Genomic DNA, 23713 nt, shown 5'->3' with positions numbered 1-23713 from the left:
TCAATATTTTTAACTCTTTTCTAGAAGTAACTCTTGAAATTACAACATATATATTATACAACTAACCATGTGAAAACACTGGCGACAGAAGATATATCCCAACATGCTTTAAAGATTGTCCCTGACTCTTATTAATAGTCATCGCAAAAGAAATCATTATAGGAAATTGTCTCCGTTGAAATTTTTTTGAACAAGCCAAAATGAAATATATATATATATATATATATATATATATATATATATATATATATATATATAGAGTCAGGATCCGTTGACACCAACTAGTTTGACACCAAATGTTACACCTCTCAATAACGTTTTAACCGATATAAATTTTATAAAATCCACCGTTGGATTGAAAGTTTACATCATATAGATCATTTGTGTAAAATTTCAGACAAATCCAAAATCATTTGATATGCTATTGAGACACATAAAGATTAACGGCATTTAAAAAAATACAAAAACCGTTAATTTTGATGTATCTCAATAACATATCAAATGATTTTGGATTTATTTGAAATTTTACACAAATGATCTATATGATGTAAACTTTCAATCCAACGGTGGATTTTATAAAATTTATATCGGTTAAAACGTTATTGAGAGGTGTAACATTTGGTGTCAAACTAGTTGGTGTCAACGGATCCTGACTCATATATATATATATATATATATATATATATATATATATATATATATATATATATACTAAAGCAAATAGTCTACACAGCACAAGACGTGCCACGAGACTAAGAAATGTTACAATAGAGTCAAAACACAAGAACCAAAAGAAACTAAACAAGGCCCAAACAAGTCATAGGACTAGACCACCAACTATGACAATTCAAAGCTAGCGTACTACTCGTCGCTTTCAACCACCTATAAGAAAAAGTCTTGATCTTGTCCAACATATGATGCACCGAACATGTTGAGGCTCTGAACAACCTGTGGTTTCTTTCGGTCCACACAACCCACACACAAGCAAGCCATATGAGCTGCATAAAAGAACGTCGTGCTCGAAGACCACCTGCTGAAGCTGTAAACTGAACAAAATGATCTGCAAGAGTCTGGGCAGTCACCAAAGAAGAGTCAATCCATGAGCTGATAAGAGACCAAAGAGCACCAAAAGTACTGCACGAAAGGAACAAGTGTTGAACCGTCTCAGCCTCACCACAACCAGAAACACAATGATGGGCCGCCACAGGTAAAATCCCTCGAGTAACCAGGTTTGTTTTGGTAGGTAACCTGCCCCGCAAAAGTCGCCAGGCACAGATGGAAACCTTCAAAGGAACCTGACGATGCCAAATAAGACCTGACGCATCATCCAAAGTAATTGCATCATGTGACGTCAAAAGCTGATATGCACCACGAACCGTGTAATCGTCGTCCAGGTCAGACTGCCACAACCATCTATCTGAGACATGATCCTGCAAAGAAAGGGTAAGTAGTAAAGACTGACACTCCCCCAACAACTCCTCCTCCCACGCCCTCAACTGACGCCTCCACACCCACGCCTTCCCTCCAGCCCCCTAACCTTGCATAAACATCTCAGCCACTGAAGCCGATTTGTTTTTTGCCAGGTCAAACAGTCGCCCAAATCGCTCCTGCAACGAGGTCCCATCCACCCAGGGATCAGTCCAGAAAAAAGTGTCGGACCCATCCCCCACACGTCTCGAAACATGCTCCCTGAACCACCCTCCCCTATCTCACCTCCACCATCCCTAATACGCGCCAACTCCCTCCACCACGTAGACACACGTGCTCCACCCTCACACAGCCTGCCCCTTTCAACCCCATAACGTCCTGCCAAAACTCGAAACCACATACCCTCCCTATCCACTAACATCCTCCAACACCACTTCCCTAACAGGGCCAAGTTAAACTCCCTCAACTGCCTAACCCCCAAACCCCCGTACTCCTTACGCAAACATACAGTTTTCCAGTTAATCCAAGATATTTTCCTAAAATCCTCACTACCACCCCAAAAAAATTTAATCAAAATAGATTCAATAGAAGAGATAGTACCTGAGGGAGCTTTAAAGAAGGAAATAGCATAGATAGGCAGAGGGGTCAACACGGATTTAAGCAGAACTAGACGACCACCAAAAGAAAGAAAGCGACTCCTCCAACCCGATAAACGATTCTTTAAACGATTTAAAACTGGTTCCTAAAAACTTAAGCGCCTCGGATCACCCCCAATAGGAAGACCCAAGTAAAGGAAAGGGATCTTCCCCACTTTACAACACAGAGCCGACGTCGCCTCACCTAACCAAGAATCATGGATATTAACCCCAACCAGCATGCTCTTGTGAAAATTAACCCGCAGACCAGACATAGACTCAAACAACACAAAGACAACACGCAGCGCACGGACATTCGCCCAACTCTTAGTCCCTAAAAGCAATGTATCATCGGCCAACTGAAGGTGCGACACTGATACATGTCTCCGTTGAAAATCTAGGTATGAAAACCTGATCACCAATATTACTTCCTGAAATAATTTTTCCTTCAAGAGCACGTTTTCCCAATCTCGTAATAATAAGTCTTGTTCCATTGCATAATCCTAATTTTTTATTCAAATTCCTTAATAGCATAACTGGAACTCCAACTTTAAGTCTCAACTTGTGATTTGGAAGTCCCGACGTAGAAATCGTGTTCAAAAATTCGGGAGTATGAACATCATCCACTGTTTGACCGTCTACATTTTGTGTGAGTGGAGTATCATAACTTAAATATGTTTTTTCTTCACCAGGAATTAAATCCAACATATAATCATTTGTTGTGTCGACTATTGAATTTTTAGGAGCTAGTATAGCTTTATTTTGGAAATACGTTATATCGTTCATGTTTTGTAAAAGTTTGGGTGGTCACTGTCGTTTCGTGATCAAAATAAGTTTTAATTAAGAAAAATAGTAACAAGGTAGTTAACCTTGGTCGTCTCACAATGACCTCTAATTTAATAATTAGTAAAAATAAGAACAATGAATAACACAATTAAATATGGGGTTTTGGGTTTGTTTAGATCGAAAGAGTATTAGAAATTCAATTGATAAAAAGACAATCAATCCATTGGTTTTAGGAAAACTTCGTTATGATTCTATCCTCGGTTCACATAAAATATTGTTTATATATTCATGCCTTGGTTGGTTTATAAGACCGATTATACAAGCGATAAACAGTTTATACGAATTCATTCGATTAAGCAAAGAATGTGTTCAACTAACCATGAGTAGTGAACAAGCGTCACTTAGAACACGGTTTGTATCATGACAGATTTCGACCAACCCTTTTTTGCTAAGCGCGAAAAAACCTATATCAATTCCTATTCGAACTAATCATACAAGCGATGAATCAATCCGAAAAGTCTCACAATATATAACTCAAAATAGAGATTAAGCATCACTATATTCGAGTTTCATAAATAAATAAAGAGCATGAATTGATAAGAGAAGACAATAAATAAATAAACTGAATTACTATTAAGAATTGAACCTCAAGAAGTCATGAACGATGTTCCCGTATACCAATGAATCAACCTAGGGTTTTTAGGCTTCCATGAGAGCAAAGCAGCCCTTCTTTTCTATTTTGCGTGAATACTCAATTGTCCCTGAAACCCTAGCTGTGTTTTTGCTTAAGTACTCAGAGAAAATTGGGCTTAAAAAGCTACGGGTCGAAAAACATAAGTTTGACCCGAAATTACATTATTTTCATAAAGTCTGGAACATAAACGTAAATATTTGACTGCTTTGCGCTCCGAAATGGGTTCTGGCCTTAACATGAAAGTTGTAGCTCTTTCTCTTGTCTTTCCAACGCATATTCGCACACCTCAATCCGATACTCGTAGCTCAAGTTATGACCTGTGGACTGAGAAGGATCAACATGCAATTAAATCCGAAAATTAAATAAATGAAATTCTGGCACACTAGTATTAAGATGTTGTACTCAACGCTTCACCACTATAGTATACTTTTAATGTGTGAATCAATGATCCAACATCCAACAGCGCATACACAAGGAATAATAATCTAAATAAACTGAAAGTAAATTAACACAGTGATTTGTTAACCCAGTTCAGCATAAGCCTACTCTGGGGGATACCAATCCAGGAGTGAATCCACTATGATAGTATTAGTTTGAAGCCCTCAATAAACCTCCCGTTTATGACTTCTCACCTAATTACCACCCGTGCTATATCCTACCTAAGACACACCTAGGTATGAGAACCTCCGCTCACCTCCTCTTGATCACAGCCACTGTGATCGTACACTTCTAGATTCAATAGGTGAAGACACACTTCATAAAACACACACGAATTCCTTACTTAAAAGCTTTGGAATTGTATACACACACTATCTCCTTGCTTAGAAGCTCCAGAGATATTACAATGCACAAACGCTCAGTTCCTAGTCTAGTGGGAAATCAACACAAGACTTAGAACACAATAGACACAGTACTAAAACCTAAACTCACGCTTTGTAAGACTCAAATCTGGTTTCAGTGAATTGAACAATGGAGTCAACCTTCTTTAAATAAACTTCACGAGCTCAGGCTAGGTCTTCAATTAGGCTTCAATAGCTCAGCATGATTAATGGTTCCTTCAAGGAATAATCTTCAATTAAAATGTTTTGTTTCCTTAACTTGAAGATCTGATTAACAAGCAACACTTGATCACGAGATCCATTAATAATTATGTGTGACAACGCTCCTTATCACAAACGAACATTTATTGTGGATTCCATATTTAGAACTTAGGCGCGAGATCTCAACATACACAGGCCCGGCCTACTGGATGTGGTATCCAATGTTGAAGCATTGTACCGAACATCTTGCTTATACTGGATGGTGGAAGCATGTAGTTCCACATCAGGAAAGATCACATGTTTTAGCAAAATGAGGCCAACCATACAACGCCAACAATCTCCCCCTTTGGCAATTTTTGGCTAAAACATCCTAGGATTATTTCAACCGCTCTAAAGGGATACACAAGCTACCTTTTCTTCAACTCAACGTAGGCACACAGTCATGAAGTAAAGTAGAACAATTTAACATGCTTGTTTTAATAACCCCTCATATAAAAATAGCATATTTAGTATGTATCAATTTAGAACTTCAGAGGCATGCAACAGCGGAAGGATAAGCACAAGAGCCTCACAGGAATTTGCCAATAGAGAGTATAAGATTCTCATAAAAGAAACACTGGGGAAAAATAAATTCCCTCAAAGCTGAGAAAAAATAAATTCTCAGGAACAGATGATGCTTCAACATGCAGTAGCACATTGTGTGCTAAGCAAAAATATTGCTCCCCCTCAAAAGTACCAAGTTCATCTTACTCCCCCTTAATTCATGCATAGGATTATTCAGATGTTCCAGCATCTGGTGGCACATCAAGGCCTCAGCAACCTATTATGGCATATAACTACTCCCCCTTTTTAGCCACAAAATAGACAAAATGGGAACTGCATAAAATAGTATCCAAGAGCAGTGCAGATAGTAGCAGAACAGAAAGTGCAGACAAAATATTACAAACCATGCACACTAGGTGCTAAAATCAGGGCTCAGCCCACAGACATGCAAAACAAAAATCCAAATAAAGACACATCAGAATTAAACAGAAGCACTTGGGGAGGAATCACTTTCTTCTCCTTCAGCATCTGAGTCAGCTTCTTCTTCACCACTAGAACCATCATCACCTGCATCAGCTGCTTGAGCTGCAGCCTCTTCAACCCTGAGAGCATGTATCATCCTTTCAAACTGCAACTTCTTTTCATCTAGCTCCTTACAGTTTGCTTCCAGCATAGCAATCATCTCCTTCCTTGTCATAGGAGTGTCAGCAGCAGCATTTGATGGTCCAGCAATATCTGGAGCATGCTGTTTACTGAACAGCTTCTGATGAATGGCCAGAGGAGTTGCCCTTTTCTTAGCAGACTCATCCTCGTGCCTTATATTAGGATGTTGGGACAAGATGATATCACAGATCAAAGTTGGAAATGCAATGGGTTGCTTGGTGACAGAGGTCTTAGCATGCTGCACAACTTGATTGAAAATGTATAGACCAGCATTAAACTTAGTGCCAGTACCAATCATATAAATGAGCTTACCCAGATTTGTTGCAATATCAGATGCATGTGTTGTAGGAACCCAGTTGACAGATGCAATACGATTCAAGATGGCATACTTTTGGGTTAGCTTGACAGCAGGTACCTTCGCCTTCTTGGGCCAGGTTTTCACCTTTTCAGCTGTGATAGTTTTGCAGACCACATTGTCAGATACATCTATGTCAGGGTGAGGATCATCAGCATTACCCAGCACCTTGTTGATCACACTTGGAGAAAATGTCACACATTTTCCTCGAACATATACCTTCTGAAATTCTTTGTCCAATGGATTGTCACAACCTATAGGGATGTTGACAACAAACTCCCTAACCAGCTTTTCATAGCAGGAGCCTAAGCCCCACACAGTTTTGATCAATCCAGCATCATTGATCAAACTCACAATCTCTTCACATTCCAGAATATCTTTGCCTAGTTCCCTTTCCAGAGCCAATCTTCTTTTGCAAATGATTCCCCATCGTTGAGCATAAGATGGAAGATGAAATGAAACATTGTCACAAGGAAAGTCTTCAATGTCAGGAGCAACAGATTGAGGCATGGCCTTCTTAGCAGACATAGCCTTCTTAGCAGGAGGCTTGATGCTTGAGTCATCCTTTTCAGCTTCAAATTCAGAGTCACTTGATGGTGCACTCTTCCTTTTCAGCACACCCTTATTCTTTTCAGGAGGAGGTATAGGCTTGCTCCATCCTTTCTTAGGACCATACTTGACAGGTTTCAGAGTAGTGTCCTTTGTTTTCTTGATGACAACAGGGGTAGTGGTAACAGCAGGTGCAGGTGTAGTGGTTCTGCTTCTTAGTCTTCTCCCAATACCTTTTTGAGTGGGTGGAGGTTGCAGATCTTCTTCAGAGGGGACTTCATCAACATCCACTATGTCCTGTTCTTCATTGGTGGTTTTCTCAGAGTCCTCACCAGCTTCATTCTCTGGCTCAGAATCAGCCACATCTTCAGGGGTACTTTCTTTGTTTACTTCCTCTTCAGTGGAAGCTTCAGTATTAGATCCACTGCCAAACGACCCAGTGGCAGTGTTAGCATGTGGGCTAGATCCTCCTTTGGATGCTTCAACATCCTTCTCAGCATCAGTTGGTATAGAGGATGGTTCAACATCTGTTTCCACATCCGATGGTTGAGTGGATGGTGCATCATCAATCACAACATTGATCGTTTCCATAATGACTTTGGTTTTTGTGTTATAGACCCTGTAGGCTCTGCTATTCAAGGAATATCCCAGAAATATACCTTCTTCACTTTTAGGATCAAGTTTTCGTCTTGGTTCTCTGTCAGCAAGAATGTAGCATTTACTCCCAAAAATGTGAAAGTGTTTCACAGTTGGTTTTCTTCCCTTCCATAATTCATACAAGGTTGCAGATGTTCCCTTTTTGAGTGTTACACGGTTGTGTATGTAGCAGGCTGTACTCATAGCCTCTGCCCAGAACTGATATGGAAGACCCTTGGCATGAAGCATTACCCTAGCAGACTCTTGAATGGTTCTATTCTTTCTCTCTACTACACCATTTTGTTGTGGTGTTATGGGAGCAGAGAATTCATGTTGGATACCTTCTGCTGCACAGAAATCATAGAATTTGCTATTCTCAAATTCCTTTCCATGATCACTTCTGACCCTTATAATGACAGACCCCTTTTCTCTTTGAAGTTGTACACATAAGTTTCTAAATGTTTCAAAACTATCTGATTTTTCTCTAAGGAAGTCTATCCATGTAAATCTAGAGAAATCATCCACCATAACAAAAGCATACCTTTTTCCTCCAAGACTTTCAGTCTGCATAGGTCCCATCAAATCCATGTGTAACAATTCAAGTGTTCTGGTAGTAGATTGATGTTGAAGCCTTGGGTGCGCCACCTTGGTTTGTTTGCCTATCTGACATTCTCCACATATTGTTCCTTCGTCTATCTTTAGCTTGGGTAATCCTCTGATTGCTTCTTCAGCTATGGCCTTTTTCATTCCTCTCAAGTGTAGATGACCCAACTTTTGATGCCAGAGTTTGACTTCCTCATTTTTGCTTATGAGGCAGGTAGACATATAATTTCCTTCTTCAGATACCCACAAGTAACAATTGTCTTTGGACCTTACTCCCTTCATTATCAGTTTTCCTTCTTCATCTGTAACAAGACATTCTGATTGTGTGAAGTTCACCTTCATGCCTTGGTCACATAGTTGACTGATGTTAATCAAATTTGCTGTAAGTCCTTTTACTAACAGAACATTGTCTAAGTTTGGTAACCCATTATCAATTAGGTTTCCAATTCCTTTTATTTCTCCCTTAGCTCCATCTCCAAATGTTACAAAGCTTGTGGCATAGGACCTTAGGTTGGCTAGATACCCTTCCACTCCAGTCATGTGTCTAGAGCATCCACTGTCAAAATACCAATCTTGTCTAGATGATGCCCGCAGTGATGTATGAGCTATCAGGCTTACACCATCTTCCTTCTTCTTCCACTCTTTCTTGACATTCACGTTCTCAGATTTGGGTTCAAGTGGCCGTGAATTATGTGGATAGCCGTACAGTTTGTAGCAATAAGGTCTAATGTGCCCTTTCCTACCACAATAATGACACCTCCAATTCCTTCTTTTAGTCCTAGATCTTGACCTGTTGTATTGATGGTGAGGCGGGTGTTGAGCCATCGAGTTAGCCTGGACATGCTGCTTAGGTTTTAACCATGTGTCAGTTCCCTGATGTGTGGGAGGATGAGGAGGTAGTAACCCACCACTAACAGGAAAAGTTTTATCAATGGGGGTAGTGATTGTAGCTTTGTTGTAACCCATTTCTTGATCCACTATCTCGTAATCAAAACCAATAGGTTTCTTACCAGCACTTTGTTTTAGAAGCATGGCTTGAAACTTTTCTTCTCCTGATGCAAAGACCCTGACTTGTTTTCTAGCATGCTCCAAGTCTTCATTCAGCTTTTCAATCTCTTTGTTGAGAGTCTTAATTATATCCAGACATTCATTCTTCTCGGCCTGAAGTTGACAATTTGTCTCCTTTTGTTTTTCCAAGGCTTTGCAGAATTCATTGCTCCTGATGAATAAGTCCTTATAGGTAGCCAGAAGTTCTTCATATGATGTTTCATCGCATGATTCAACATCAGATTCATAGACACCTGTCAATGCATTGACAAGTTTAGCAGATTCACCTTCATCTTCTTCTGAATCATCCTCATCTGACCAAGTAACAGCAAGACTCTTCTTCTTCTTCAGAAAAGTAGGGCATTCAGATTTGATATGACCAAATCCTTCGCACTCATGACACTGAACTCCTCTAGATGAAGTACTTTTATCATCACTTCTGGTCCTCCTTTGACTAGATACAGGTTTGTTGAAGTCAGATTTGGTGCTTGGACCATTGAACTTATTGTTGAGGTCAGATTTGGTGTTTGGACCATTGAATTTATTTCTTTTATCCATCCTCTTCATGATACGGTTGAACTGTCTTCCAAGTAACACCATGGCTTCAGATAAACTTTCATCACTCTCCATATCTATCTCATCATCTTCTGCAGTATTAGAAGTAAAAGCCAAACTTTTGTTTTTCTTATCTTTTCTTTGGTTTATGCTCATCTCATAGGTTTGAAGTGAGCCTATTAGTTCATCCACTTGAATGTTGGCCAGATCCTGAGATTCTTCTATTGCTATTACTTTCATGTCAAACCTCTTAGGTAGAGATCTGAGAATTTTGCTCACCAGCTTTTCATCTGATATGGGTTCTCCCAAAGCATCAAATGAATTTGCAAATTCTAAAATATTCATGTGAAAGTCATGAATAGTCTCTTCTTCCTTCATACTCAGATTTTCAAAATTTGTGCGAAGCATCTGAAGTTTGGACAGCTTTACCTTGTTGGTTCCTTCATGTGCTTTCCTGAGTATTTCCCACGCCTGTTTGGCTACAGTGCATCGTTTAACAAGTCTGAACATGTTAATGTCCACCCCATTGAATATGGCATTCAAGGCTTTTGAATTTCCCAGAGCTAGGTCATCCTCGTCTTTGGAATAGTCTTTATTAGGCTTGATTTCACCTGTTATCTTTCCATCCTTATCAATGACCATAGGAGGTTCCCATCCATTTTCTACAGCTTTCCATGTTCTGCTATCAATGGATTTAAGAAACACCATCATCTTAGCTTTCCAGTAGTCATAGTTCTCAGGCCCAGTTAGCAGTGGTGGTTTAGAAACCGTTCCTCCTTCCTTGTCCATCTCACCAGAAATTTCCGTCCCTGAAGCTCACCCTGAGATTCGAGCAGGGTGCCTGCTCTGATACCAATTGAAATTCTGGCACACTAGTATTAAGATGTTGTACTCAACGCTTCACCACTATAGTATACTTTTAATGTGTGAATCAATGATCCAACATCCAACAGCGCATACACAAGGAATAATAATCTAAATAAACTGAAAGTAAATTAACACAGTGATTTGTTAACCCAGTTCAGCATAAGCCTACTCTGGGGGATACCAATCCAGGAGTGAATCCACTATGATAGTATTAGTTTGAAGCCCTCAATAAACCTCCCGTTTATGACTTCTCACCTAATCACCACCCGTGCTATATCCTACCTAAGACACACCTAGGTATGAGAACCTCCACTCACCTCCTCTTGATCACAGCCACTGTGATCGTACACTTCTAGATTCAATAGGTGAAGACACACTTCATAAAACACACACGAATTCCTTACTTAAAAGCTTTGGAATTGTATACACACACTATCTCCTTGCTTAGAAGCTCCAGAGATATTACAATGCACAAACGCTCAGTTCCTAGTCTAGTGGGAAATCAACACAAGACTTAGAACACAATAGACACAGTACTAAAACCTAAACTCACGCTTTGTAAGACTCAAATCTGGTTTCAGTGAATTGAACAATGGAGTCAACCTTCTTTAAATAAACTTCACGAGCTCAGGCTAGGTCTTCAATTAGGCTTCAATAGCTCAGCATGATTAATGGTTCCTTCAAGGAATAATCTTCAATTAAAATGTTTTGTTTCCTTAACTTGAAGATCTGATTAACAAGCAACACTTGATCACGAGATCCATTAATAATTATGTGTGACAACGCTCCTTATCACAAACGAACATTTATTGTGGATTCCATATTTAGAACTTAGGCGCGAGATCTCAACATACACAGGCCCGGCCTACTGGATGTGGTATCCAATGTTGAAGCATTGTACCGAACATCTTGCTTATACTGGATGGTGGAAGCATGTAGTTCCACATCAGGAAAGATCACATGTTTTAGCAAAATGAAGCCAACCATACAACACCAACAATAAAGAAATACATTAGAGCTCAATTATGACCCAAAGTTTAGAAACATGGTAAAAAGTTAATATTAGGGTAGAAAAGCTTCCAATATGTCAAAGTACAAAGCCATAAAATATGTGCCAAAATGTACTGATCATGGGGATAGGTCCTTTCAACAATAGAAGCAAGAGGATCACCTGAATTTGGAATCAATAAATCTGATGGAATGTCAAGTTCTAAATCATCGTCGTTGTCATCTCCAATTTCTCCATCGTCAACACTCAAAATCCATTCAAAAAATAATCTTCTTTGTTCAACGTCTGCACTCGAAGCACCACCAAGAAACCTCATGTTTTTACTCAATGTTAAAACTTCACAAAAATTCCAAAGAACCTAAGAATTAATAGTAGCATGAACAATTTCTGGCCTTGTGCCTTTGTGTATTACTGGTAGAATTTGTCTAAAACCTCCGACAAAAACAACAACTTTTCCAACGAAGGGAATGTGTTTATTTTTTTCTTCAACAGACATGAGAATATCTTTTAAAATTCAATCAACAGCTTCGAAACAATGTTTGTGCATCATTGGTGCTTCATCCTATATAATGAGAATATCTTTTAGGAACTATGGTACATGTTGAAAATTCGTCAACATTTAGAGGAATACAAAACCTTGAATGTGCTGTTCTACCGCCAGGTATTAGCAATGCAACGATCCCACTTGAGGCAACTGTTAAAACTATCTCACCTTTTGAGCGTAATGCGGCTGACACGACCCTCCAAATAAATGTCTTCTTTGTACCGCCATAAACATAAAGAAAAAAAAAACCAGGTTTGTTTTCGTTAACTCTTGTCATGATTGTGTCATATACTTTATGTTGCTCTGAAGTCATAGTTAACATCAATCTAACTTCTCCTCAGCTAATGATTGTCTGTTATAATTCAATTCGTCGTGTATTAAACTATTTTGTATATCAGGAACTAATGATGTGTCTGCTCTAGGCATTGGAAGATAATCTTTTAAACTCTTCCCAAAACTACGTAACATCATCTCAATAACTGCCAGTGCATATTGTATCAATTGATCATCGGTTAATATTAAATCTGCAATGTTAAAATCAAAATAATGAATGTGATTAGTGACATTACTATGGTTGTGTTTGGTTGTATTGCAAAAAAAAAAAATTGATTTAGTAGAATTGAGTTTGATAGATTTGATTTTGGTTAAAAGTGAGTTAAACAGAATTGATTTATGCTTGGATACATTAACGTAAAACTAAAGGGTATTTATAAAAAAATATCAATTCTTTTTCCTTTTATTTTTACAAAATTCTTTTTCCAATTTTAAAAAACTACAATTTAATAAACTGCATAATAAATAATTTAAAAGTGATATAAGCAAGGTTACATGAGTAAAAAAATAAACAACTAATAAGTATGGTTTTATAGAAATAGGTGAAAATATTTTACACCTGAAGCACCAAACAAGCGTCTCTGTTTGTGCAAAATGTCATCAATCAAAAGATGTGAAGTACTTGTCCAAACTATTTCTAGCCTGGTCAGCTGATCTGACACCATAATGTTGCAAACATTATCCTTAAAAAAGTCCCTGAACCTCAGTGACTTGTCTTTTTCATTGCCTCTATATACTCCTTATCATCATCCAGCAAACCCCTTGCAAAACAGGCTTCCTTGAAACTATCATATTTGAAATTATCCACTGTTTTTAATTCACCAAAAGAAGTAGGACATTTGACGTAGTTTAACAACGTCCTCAAATAAAACCTTTCACCCGCACCAGGTGGTGCAAAGTGAACTCTTCCAATTGAAAAACCTCTTTGTCTTGTAGCCCACTGATGCAAATTTTCTTTCCACACAAACTTAATTGGGAATTGACTATATGTTAAATTTTTTGCCTCTGAAAATTTCTTGTTTGCATCCATCCATGCCAAAAAAAATTATGTGTGATTCTTTAGTTTGTTTAGAACGTCTTCAATACGCTCGTTATCTTCAAATAAAATAGTGTGCTCATCTTCAGGATGATAATTAAGCCGCTCAACTGTAGGCTCTCTATAGTGTATATCGAAAGAAAATATTCTTCAAGTAGCTTCACATCGACAAATATCTACAGTCATAATACATCTTTATTTCATCAAAACATTGTGACTTGTCACTTCCATTACCAGATGTAAAGAGATTTGCTGTAACATGATCATTGTGACTTGTCACTAAATGCAAAATTGTATCGTGTGTAAAAATCCTGATATCAATACCCGGTATCATAATTTTAATAAAAATAACATATAAAATAAAATTAAATATAAATAATTGAGAATTTTGCTGTAAAAAAAATCTATTAACATCATTCAACACATTCTCAACATTCATCGAAGGTTCCTCTACAACAACAGGTTGAACTTCAAGATGCATCTCTTGATCAAGGTACGAATCCAAACCAGCAAGATTATCAATAATCATCATATCATCATCTCTTAATTGTGGACTAGTTGAAACTTGGTTTGAACTTTCATTTTCAACAACATGCCCAGCTTCCTCCACACTAACAGCAGCGGGAACGCCCTCGACAGCTTCTTCCTTTTCTTTTGTATCACTCATTTGCAAATTTCAATCAAGCATGAAAACAAAACAACCTCCTACACCAACTTCATTAGCAAAATTGAGAATTTTGCTGTAAAAAAAATCTATTTAAAAATTTGGAACTATACTAACTTCAGTTACACAAAACTCAACACAGTAGGTCCGATATCTAATTTGCAATTCATTAACTAACTTCTCCCGATCAGATAAATAATTGGGATTCAAAGGACCTGTTTAAATATCAATTTCAGGAATAAAGATAATAAATCATAAAACAGAATGAAAGTTTATAGACACCTCTGAGTAAATTAAGTCGAATTGTGGTGAAGTTGTTAACATGAGACATTGAGATGTGAAAGATGTTTTTTTTTTAATAGATTTCAATATTGTTGAAGGTGTTATAGTATGAGAATATATATATAACTTTCCAAATCACACATGATAATAACTTTCCAAATCTCACATGATAATTATTCTCTAAATTTATGCTCCGGTAGAAAAAAAATCATTGATCAAGAAAGACATAAAAATATTTCGTGATAAATAATATAGTCAACAATAATTTCGATATGATATACTTTTAAAATTGATGGTGCTTATCAATTATTGCACATAATTTTAATCACAATTGGTATATTTGTCATAGTGGTTGGAAATATTGCCTTACACTGAAGGGTTGCGAGTTCGAATCTTAGTCAAGACAAAATTGTATTGTTTTTCAATAAAAATTGCAAGATAAAATGGAGGGAAAATAGGGAAAACAAATTAGGGTTTAGGATTTGCTTGTGTATACAAGCTTATAATATAAAAGATTACAAGTAGTACTATACTAATCGCTTACTAATAAAATACGCAAAGTAAGATTAGAAGTATAATTTAGGTTTAATTAGTGAAATGGTCTCTTAAAGACGAAGTATAATTTAGGTTTAATTAGTGAAATGGTCTCTTAAAGACAAAAACTGATTAAGGAGATGTCATTAAGGGACCTATTCAGAACTTTTTTTCTTTAAGGGACCAATATGAAACCAAAAATATCTTTAAGGGACTATTTTATTAATTAAGCCTATAATTTAATAGGCACTTAATATTTTTCTTTGAGTAAATTTATTTTTTTGGTTTTATTATTTACTCCCTCTAGTCACTAATATAGAAAATAAGAAACAAATAGTTTCACGGTGATTAAGCGTTTGTTTGATTTACATATAGTAAATATTAAATAGAACAACACATAACAAACTTTTAAGGTACTAAACTATTTTTTATCTTATATACAATGTTTGATTAATTTTGAAGTATAAAATTAATTTTGACATTTTTGTTTTGTTTTCATCACTAGTATTCGATCTACTCGACCGTCTAATCTGGTTTGGAGGTCAATTTTGACATAAAGTGATTACAGTCCCCTCCCAATCGCAGTTGTGAGAATCAAACCGTGATCCTCCCTATATGCTCAACGTCAAAATCATCAATCAACCATTAAATAAATTAACAATTTAAAAATTGCAAAAGTGTAAAAGTGAAATAAACGACTAAAATAAAATAGAATTAAATAAGAGTATATTAGGAATAGTAATATTAATTAATTTGAAAATAATTAAGTTTTGCTTATAATAGTTAACAAAATTTAAAGTGTTTTTTATTTATATTTATGTTCGGAGGGATTAATATTTTTTAAAAAAATTTGAAGTGTTTTTTTTTCTTTTTTCTAGAAAAGTACTTAGTTCTAAAATGACCGAAAATAAAAAATGAGGTGCGGAGGTGTACTAGACATCCCTTTTGTTTTTGGGTGACAAAAAACGTAGATTGAAACGACGTCGTACGAGTTCCCCCGCAATGTTTTTGCTTCAACGTAACGACGCGGTACGTGTCGCGTGCATTAAACGCGCATCAAAATCTGCCGCTTCAACAAGAAATTTACGTTCTTCTGAAAATTCCTTCAAACCTCAGACAGAAGGAGAAACCAATTTAGGGTTTTTCCAAATTTAACTTATCAAATTCTTCATCAATTTAGGGTTTTCACTGATCACACTGCAGCCTCATCGTTAAATCTCAGTACGCACATTGTTTCTTCTAATTTTAATTATTTTACTTTACTTTAATGTTCAATTTTAATTTTCACTTTGAATTTCGCCTCAACGAGTTAATCAACCATAAAAAAGTCATAATTTTGAGCTTTTTGAATCTCACAAGCACGTTTTTTTAGGGTTAGTAACCCATGGCTGTTTCATTACTAGATTATTATTACTGGCTAGGGTTTAGTGTTCAGAGTAGAAAAGTTTTTTTTTCTTTTTTCTTGCGATTTTTTTTTTATGTGGGTTGGTGGTGGAGAATAAAGTTAAGTTTTTTATATTTTTGTTGTTGATTCCATTTTTTTCTTCATATTTTTGTTGAATTAATATAATGAAGTTGGTGTAGGAGGTTGTTTTGTTTTCATGCTTGATTGAAATTTGCAAATGAGTGATACAAAAGAAAAGGAAGAAGCTGTCGAGGGCGTTCCCGCAGCTGTTAGTGTGGAGGAAGCTGGGCATGTTGTTGAAAATGAAAGTTCAAACCAAGTTTCAACTAGTCCACAATTAAGAGATGATGATATGATGATTATTGATAATCTTGCTGGTTTGGATTCGTACCTTGATCAAGAGATGCATCTTGAAGTTCAACCTGTTGTTGTAGAGGAACCTTCGATGAATGTTGAGAATGTGTTGAATGATGTTAAAATTGGGAAGGCGGAGTTAGCTGCCGAGGATGAAAACGTGAAACCAAAAGTTGTTGCAGAAGATATTTTAAAAGAAAATATTCAGGATACCCTTCACTCTGTCCCGGTTGAGGATGATACTCAAATTTTGATTACAACTGAGGGTGAAGATACTTCGGATGTGAAGGTGGATGCCGAGAAAATTCTTCAGAGTGATAATGGCGTTGAGAATGATGATACTGCATGTCAAAATGGTGATGCTGATGCTGAAACGACAGCGGTGGAGGTTGAGGTGAAGCCTGGAGTTTGTGAAGCGGCTGATGGTAAAACTTGTGATAATGAACCTATATCGTCAAGTCATAACAATCCTACTACACCACAACCTGACCCTTCTGATACAAATGAACCTATACCGTCAAGTCACAAGGATCCTATTGCACCACAAACTTGTGATAATGAACCTATATCGGCAAGTCATAACAATCCTACTACACCACAACCTGACCCTTCTGATACAAATGAACCTATACCGTCAAGTCACAACGATCCTATTGCACCACAACCTCCCCCTGCTGATGTAATGCCAGAAAGCAAGAATGTTTTAGAAGATGAAAGTAAGGCCGGTGAAGAGCAAGCTGCTGAGCCTGCAGATAACGGGGTCCTGGATTCGCCGCAGAACATGTATTTCTTGGATCCTGATCATTATTATGATGGTAATGAGCCGGGAACGGAAGAGGACCAAGCCGCTTTTATGAAGGAGCTTGAAAACTTCTTTAGAGAGAGGGGCATGGACTTCAAACCTCCCAAATTTTACGGAGAAACACTTAATTGCCTTAAGTGAGTTATATGTGTTGATTTAATCTTTTAGCCATCTTTGAATATGACATAAATTCACCGAATTCTAAAATGTTTCGCTCTGGACTAATGCTTATTTGGTGGAACATAAGGTTATGGAGATCAGTGATCAGATTGGGAGGCTATGAAAAGGTATTCATTTTTTATTTTTTTTCTATTCTGCTTAATGTTCCATATAAATTTATGTAGCCGCTTTTGGAAATACAATTAAATATACTAGAGGTCCATAGTTATTTCAAATTGAGGTTGATGGTTAAACTTTTTTGTACACTGAATGAGTTGTTTGGCGTTTAATTTAGTCTTTTTCTTGTCACTGGATTATAAGCTGTGATCAGTAGGGTGACAACTTTTAGATGTGCAAGTAAAATAAAGTGAACGCACACAACATATAAATATGCGGAGAGACTTTAAACTTGTAGAAGGAATTTATTGTATTTATTCTCACTTCAGTGTGTGAGAAGGTAATAGAGATTTTAACTTTCCAATTATCATAAATTCTCATGACAATTGCATTCAAAACATAGGCATTGAAGATAGTGGGTTTTCTTAATTACTGGAACTCTGAAAGGATGGTACCAGCCTGCCCTATATTCTACTCCCTTAATTACCCTCAAATCTTTTTTGTTTGATTAATAAATGAATAAGGCACCTAACAGTTTGTAAATTTGGCTACTTAACTTATAACATTGCGTAATTTTCTTTTACCTCTTAAGGTTCAAGTAATTTTGCATTAGATGAGCGAAGTTTTAGGCACTTTCTTGAGCCAAACTAGCACTAGTAGAACTTTAGGTTGTCCATTTGTTTATTTCAGATAGGTTGTTTTCATTGTTTTTAGGATATATACCTAATTGACTTGTATTTATGAATAGGTAACCTCATGTAAGTTGTGGCGGCAAGTGGGAGAGTCTTTCAAACCTCCAAAGTAAGGACCAACTTGTACTTTCATGTCTTGATATTGTTCATGGCTCTACAATCATGTTTCCTTATATTTCCAATTTGCATTTGTGTGCTGTGTTTCTTTTTAAGTATTCTTTGACGTCGAATTTTTTATGTGCGGTGCCTAACCTGTTTTTTAGTATTTTGGTTTAGGCCTTAACTTGATTCCAAAAGTTAGCATATGGAGTGAGTGAGGGTTTCCCCTCTTATAACCATTTTTGTTCATGTCATATCACTATCCAATTTGAAACTCTTGACACCCCCTCCCTGGGAAGGTAGTAGGATTGGACATTTGCGAGTGACCCAATGGATCCATGATAAGCTTTGAAATCATCTTAGAATTTGGGTTTGTGCCTAATTTAACTCCAAAAGCTAGCTCATAGGGTGAAAGTTCCCCCCCATTTACAACCATTGTTCAGACCGTATCAATATCCAATGTGGGACTCTTGCCACTCTTCTTTTTTACCGCATTGCAATTATAGTGTGTATCGGAAAGGTTCTTTAGAGCAATTTAAGTGTTGGTCACAGTTTTATGTAAATGGAAAAAGCTGTCATGGGGGCTTATTTGTTGATAATTTTTCATATTGATAGAAAAGCTTATTTGCATAGCTTTGAAGCAGTTTTTTTTAAGAGACGAGTTGCATGTGTTTCTTCATCCCTTTTCTCAGATCCTTTTGAGTTGCATCTTTTTTTTTTATATATATTTTTAATTTTTGTTTAGGCTGGGAGTTGGATTGTGTTGTTGGATTCTGTGAGCTGTTTGGATAAACCTGATTATTCATTATTCTCAATAACATACTAATTGATAAGGTCCCAAACCCACTTAGGGTCTATTACTGCAGGCCCAGGCCCAAAGCATCATGAGACAACATGTGGGAAAGGAGGGAGTTAGTTATAGAGAGAGGGTAGTGGAAATAATTCTGTTAAAGTTAGTTACAGAGATAGGGTAGTGGAAATAATGCTGTTAGAGTTAGTTACAGAGAGAGGGTAGTGGAAATAATTCTGTTATGAGTTAGTTACTGAGTAAGGGTAGTGGAAATAATTCTTTTTATAAGGTGTAAGGAGTAGTAACAGAAGGTTATGCAAGATTGTAATTGAGTTTCTTGGAGCCAAGATTGATTCTGGTTTGGGGAATTCATTCCTTACTTTTCTGTTATTTCCATTTCTTTATATCAAATAATACAAATCCCTCTTTGATAGAGATTTCTTCTATCACTAATATTGTCCTCTGTTATCATCTTGTGCAGGACATGCACCACAGTTTCCTGGACTTTCCGGGGATTTTATGAGAAGGTGATTCTTGACTAATAAGTTATAACTTATAATTATACCTTTTATTTAAAATTTTACATTTAGAATTACAAAGATAGTTCTTATTATGCTTGTTGATGTTCTTTTGAAGTTTATGACTGAGTGTTTTGTTTGCACGTGAACGCATTTGCGCAAACTGAGTGTTTTGTTGATGTCAATAATATATTCACATGCATTTGCGCAAACTGCTTGAACAGTTTGTGTTACCACACTTTTCTCTGATTGGTAAGATGATAAATATTCAAGTGAAGACCTTATTGGAGAAGATTTTATGCCCATTTGTGCAGTAGCCTAGCACCAAAGTTTCTCTTAATATATGCAATACTTAACTGTGGCATGGGGTTATAGTTTCTGTTTGGTTCCTTTCCCATGGCTGGCTTCAAATATTTGTCTTTAACCATTCTTAATATTAGTCTCTAACCACGCTCTTACATAAGATATACATTTATTATGATTTATAATTAAAGAAATCTGTATCAGATATTGTACCTTAGAATGATGCAGTCTGTAACCCTCACCTGTTTAACACTTATTTCATTGTTGCTGTTTCTGAAATATTACTCTAGGCCCTTCTTGATTACGAAAGGCAAAACATAAAAGGTGGTGAGATGAATGTGCCTATCGCTTCTCCTCCAGAGCCTGCGAATGTTGAAAATCAGGTAATGTGATTTTGTATTTGATTTCTGTAAAACAATAATGATACTATATAAGGAGCATTCTCATCACCATGATCTTATTAACTGAATGTGTTTGATTAGCTCATTTTGTATTTGAAACAACTTATAATGAATATTGTATTGGGAGGAGAATTTTTGAAAAAAAAGCAACTTCATCCCAAAATTTATGAAAAGCAGACATGCATAGACTGCAGACATATACTGCAGACATTAACACGTCAATACTGCAATTCTCGTTTTGATTGTCTGTCAAAATCATTTGTTGCAGTTTAAGAGAATTTTATTAGTTTATTTATTGGTTGAAATTGCTTCTTTTATATCTAAACTAATTTTAGTTGTTAACGTCACTTTTATGGGTAGACTGTTTTTAAGCCAAGTAGAATTCATATTTTCCAGTTAATGCATTCTTGAAATTAAATCACAAGGAGTTATCTCTTGCCCACCGATTTTGCTCCACTTCCCTACCCATATAGTAGTATTAACTGCATGGAGTTTAACTAATTATTATCTGGGTTAAATTTCATGTAAAGTTGCTTAAACAATACCTGAAATTGGTTATTGCAATTCGGTAAATTTGCTCCTTTAGTTACGGTAGTCTTTGTGATAGGAGTTAAACTATGACTCTGCCATTATTACTGTGAGCACTATACTTATTTGTCTCACGATCATTTTTAAATGATGGGTTGTATCTAGGCTATAGCATCAGGTAGAGCCCGGAGATATGCTGCTGAGCAGGCTATGCGGGGTTGGCACTCACAACGTCTTCTTGGCAATGGTGAAGTTAGTGACCCTATTATAAAGGTCTGGTGGGATTTTGTAGTTATTATTTTTATTCTTCTGAGTTTTTTTTTCCTTTCATTTTCTGTTTTCTTACACATTATTTTTCAATGCTTCTATTTTTCTTAGGATCGGAATTCTGTGTCTGTGCAAAAGCGTGAAAAGCAGCTGAAGAGCATCAGTATGGTCCTCCATCCTTGTGCTATAAAATTTAATTATACCATGTTAGATTATTCTCAGTATTGACTCATTCATCTTATTGACTCAGATATACTTAAACGTAAGAAACCATCTTATGTGGATAACGCAGTCAAAGCAGCACGCAGTAAACCATCAAGACCACAGTTAAGAAACGTTTACTCCTTTCTATCTCCCTTTTACTGTGTGTTGTGTTTGCTTACTTTTTTGTGCATTTAGAAGGTGAAATGTGTTGTCATTCTATAGCCATGAGTGAGTTTTTACTTTTTTGTTTTTAGAAACTGAGATTTACTTACCTCGTCACTTTGTTTCATTCACTACTTGCATGCCTATGCTGATATTGATATTTGTGGCTGCTAGGTTGGAAACATCTGTGGATGACATTGGACCTCCTGCTGATTGGGTAAAAGTCAATGTACAAAAAACTGTAAGTGCTTAATCTTTGTATTTAAAATAATATAATATGAGCTGTATATGTAGTTAATGGTCTCAATGATAACTTCCTTTTGCAGAAAGATTGTTTCGAGATATATGCTTTAGTTCCTGGCCTTCTACGGGAAGAGGTACTGCACATTCTGATTGCTTTACCTCATTATTATGATGATAATTAAGCTATCTTTTTTCACTATTAGATTACCCCTTCCTGTGAGAGTTGCTATTTTGAGTTATGCAAAATTCATGGTGGAGCCCCTGGCAATTGATTGCTTGATTTTGTAAATTGGTTGATGCCAAATAAATATTCATAGTAAATTTGCATTGCAGCCCCTGTCAATATAATAAACTTATACAAATATTGCAATGTTCACCATTCAAAATTTCCTATGATTAGGGTATCACTCATTGGGAGCTTACATGTTAGCACATTGAGTAGAACTAGAACCCTTGAAAAATTGTAGATGCGGGGCTGTGTTCTCCTGACATAATTATTTCACCGATGCCACTTTTTTTAATAAAAAATTATAGTTTGACATATATTAGAGGTTCAATGTTAACTTCTTCAGTAAAGTGATTCAGTGGACCAATTCCACCTTTTTTTTTTCTTTCTTTCTAACATTCATTTTATTTTGTATGGTCTGTTTATTAGCTTTTGCTTTGCATGCTAAGAACTATGATTTTCAGAACATAATTTACAATGCTGAAATGGTGTTGACTGTTGAGGATGATAATCGTGCCTACTTTTCTAAACCAGGTCCGTGTCCAATCAGACCCTGCGGGACGTTTGGTCATAAGTGGTGAGCCAGAGCATCCCAATAATCCTTGGGGTGTTACACCATTCAAAAAGGCAAGTTTTTTTCTTCTTTCTAAATCATCATTATTATTTTGTTGTTCTGGAAATACAATGGCAAATTGGTCTAATATAATAAATAATTTTATGAATCAGGTTGTGAGTTTGCCCTCAAGAATTGATCCTCATCAGACATCAGCTGTGGTAACGCTGCATGGACAATTGTTTGTTCGTGTTCCATTTGAACAGTCAGAATAGTGGTTGCTCGTTGATGTTTTTTTTACAAGTTACAGATCTCCTTTGCCATTACTTATAGGATAGTTGACCTAGAAAACATCAATTTATAGCTTAGTGTAGAATATATATTTTGATGCTAGGGATATTTAATTAAAAATGGCCGTACATGATTTTCTCAAGCATTACAATTTGACCATGTTAATGTTAATATGTGCCTAGTTAGGATTCTGTAATTGTTGAAATGTTATTAAATTGGCAAGTTGGTTAGTTATTGAGATTACATTGCTGGCAACAAGTATCAATTTGGAGCACTTGAGCTCAAGGCATCCAAGAAATTGTAAGTATCCTCAATGAGAACGGTGTTTTCTTGATGGCTAAAGTTGAATGTTAAAGAATGTAAAACATTGGGGTTGTTTTTTGGTTATCAATTGTATTATTGATATTAACTTGGATAGGGTCATCTCCAAAGTGGATTGCTAAATGTTGTTAACCACTTGTTGACAGTTTGGTTATAAAATCTCACATGTTGAGTTTGTTAAATGATAAGTAGATATAGATTAGGGCGTCCTCAATTTTCACGGCATCTCTAGGTTCAATCTCGATATGTTGTGGAAATAAGTAGTAAACGTGTATCCATTTCAAACTCCAAGAGTCCAAGCATCAATTGAAGGAGTTGGTGAAATACAATTCTTTTGCTAAAACTGTTTAGATTGTTTGTAGGGGATCATTCAAGAATTATGTTTTAAAGGAAAATTTAGATAATCTCACAATCGCAACTCTAATGCATCCTTTGTTTCTTGTTTGGCATGTTAATCAGTTTGATCCTTAATAAT

The 23713-nt window shown here is 36.4% G+C and overlaps 2 protein-coding genes across 4 annotated transcripts; one reads left to right on the top strand and one right to left on the bottom strand.

Moving 5' to 3' along the window:
• Positions 1-5607: 5607 nt before the first annotated feature.
• Positions 5608-7284, bottom strand: LOC123904242. Its single transcript, XM_045953927.1, has 2 exons — positions 6615-7284; positions 5608-6527 (listed from the first exon to the last, which is right to left on the bottom strand). Exons 1-2 carry the CDS (start codon positions 7282-7284, stop codon positions 5608-5610), a joined length of 1590 nt encoding a protein of 529 aa, XP_045809883.1.
• An 8442-nt stretch (positions 7285-15726) lies between these two features.
• On the top strand, positions 15727-23332 carry LOC123907441 (AT-rich interactive domain-containing protein 6-like). Of its 3 annotated transcripts, XM_045957730.1 has the most exons (14): positions 15804-16024; positions 16388-17020; positions 17138-17501; positions 17612-17651; positions 18389-18441; positions 19703-19748; positions 20333-20425; positions 21137-21244; positions 21350-21401; positions 21489-21564; positions 21779-21845; positions 21931-21981; positions 22608-22700; positions 22800-23332. In XM_045957730.1, exons 2-14 carry the CDS (start codon positions 16426-16428, stop codon positions 22899-22901), a joined length of 1740 nt encoding a protein of 579 aa, XP_045813686.1. In that variant the 5' UTR covers positions 15804-16024; positions 16388-16425; the 3' UTR covers positions 22902-23332. The 3 variants fall into 3 exon arrangements, with proteins under 3 accessions (XP_045813685.1, XP_045813686.1, XP_045813684.1); XM_045957729.1 differs by having other exon boundaries at positions 15727-16024; positions 16388-17501; XM_045957728.1 differs by having other exon boundaries at positions 15805-16024; positions 16379-17501.
• The last annotated feature ends 381 nt before the right edge of the window (positions 23333-23713 follow it).

The sequence above is a fragment of the Trifolium pratense genome, linkage group LG2 (assembly GCF_020283565.1).
Source record: "Trifolium pratense cultivar HEN17-A07 linkage group LG2, ARS_RC_1.1, whole genome shotgun sequence".
Classification (NCBI taxonomy): Eukaryota; Viridiplantae; Streptophyta; class Magnoliopsida; order Fabales; family Fabaceae; genus Trifolium; species Trifolium pratense.
The sequence above is the reverse complement of the archived record's forward strand: the minus strand, read 5'-3'. Positions and strand labels throughout refer to the sequence as shown.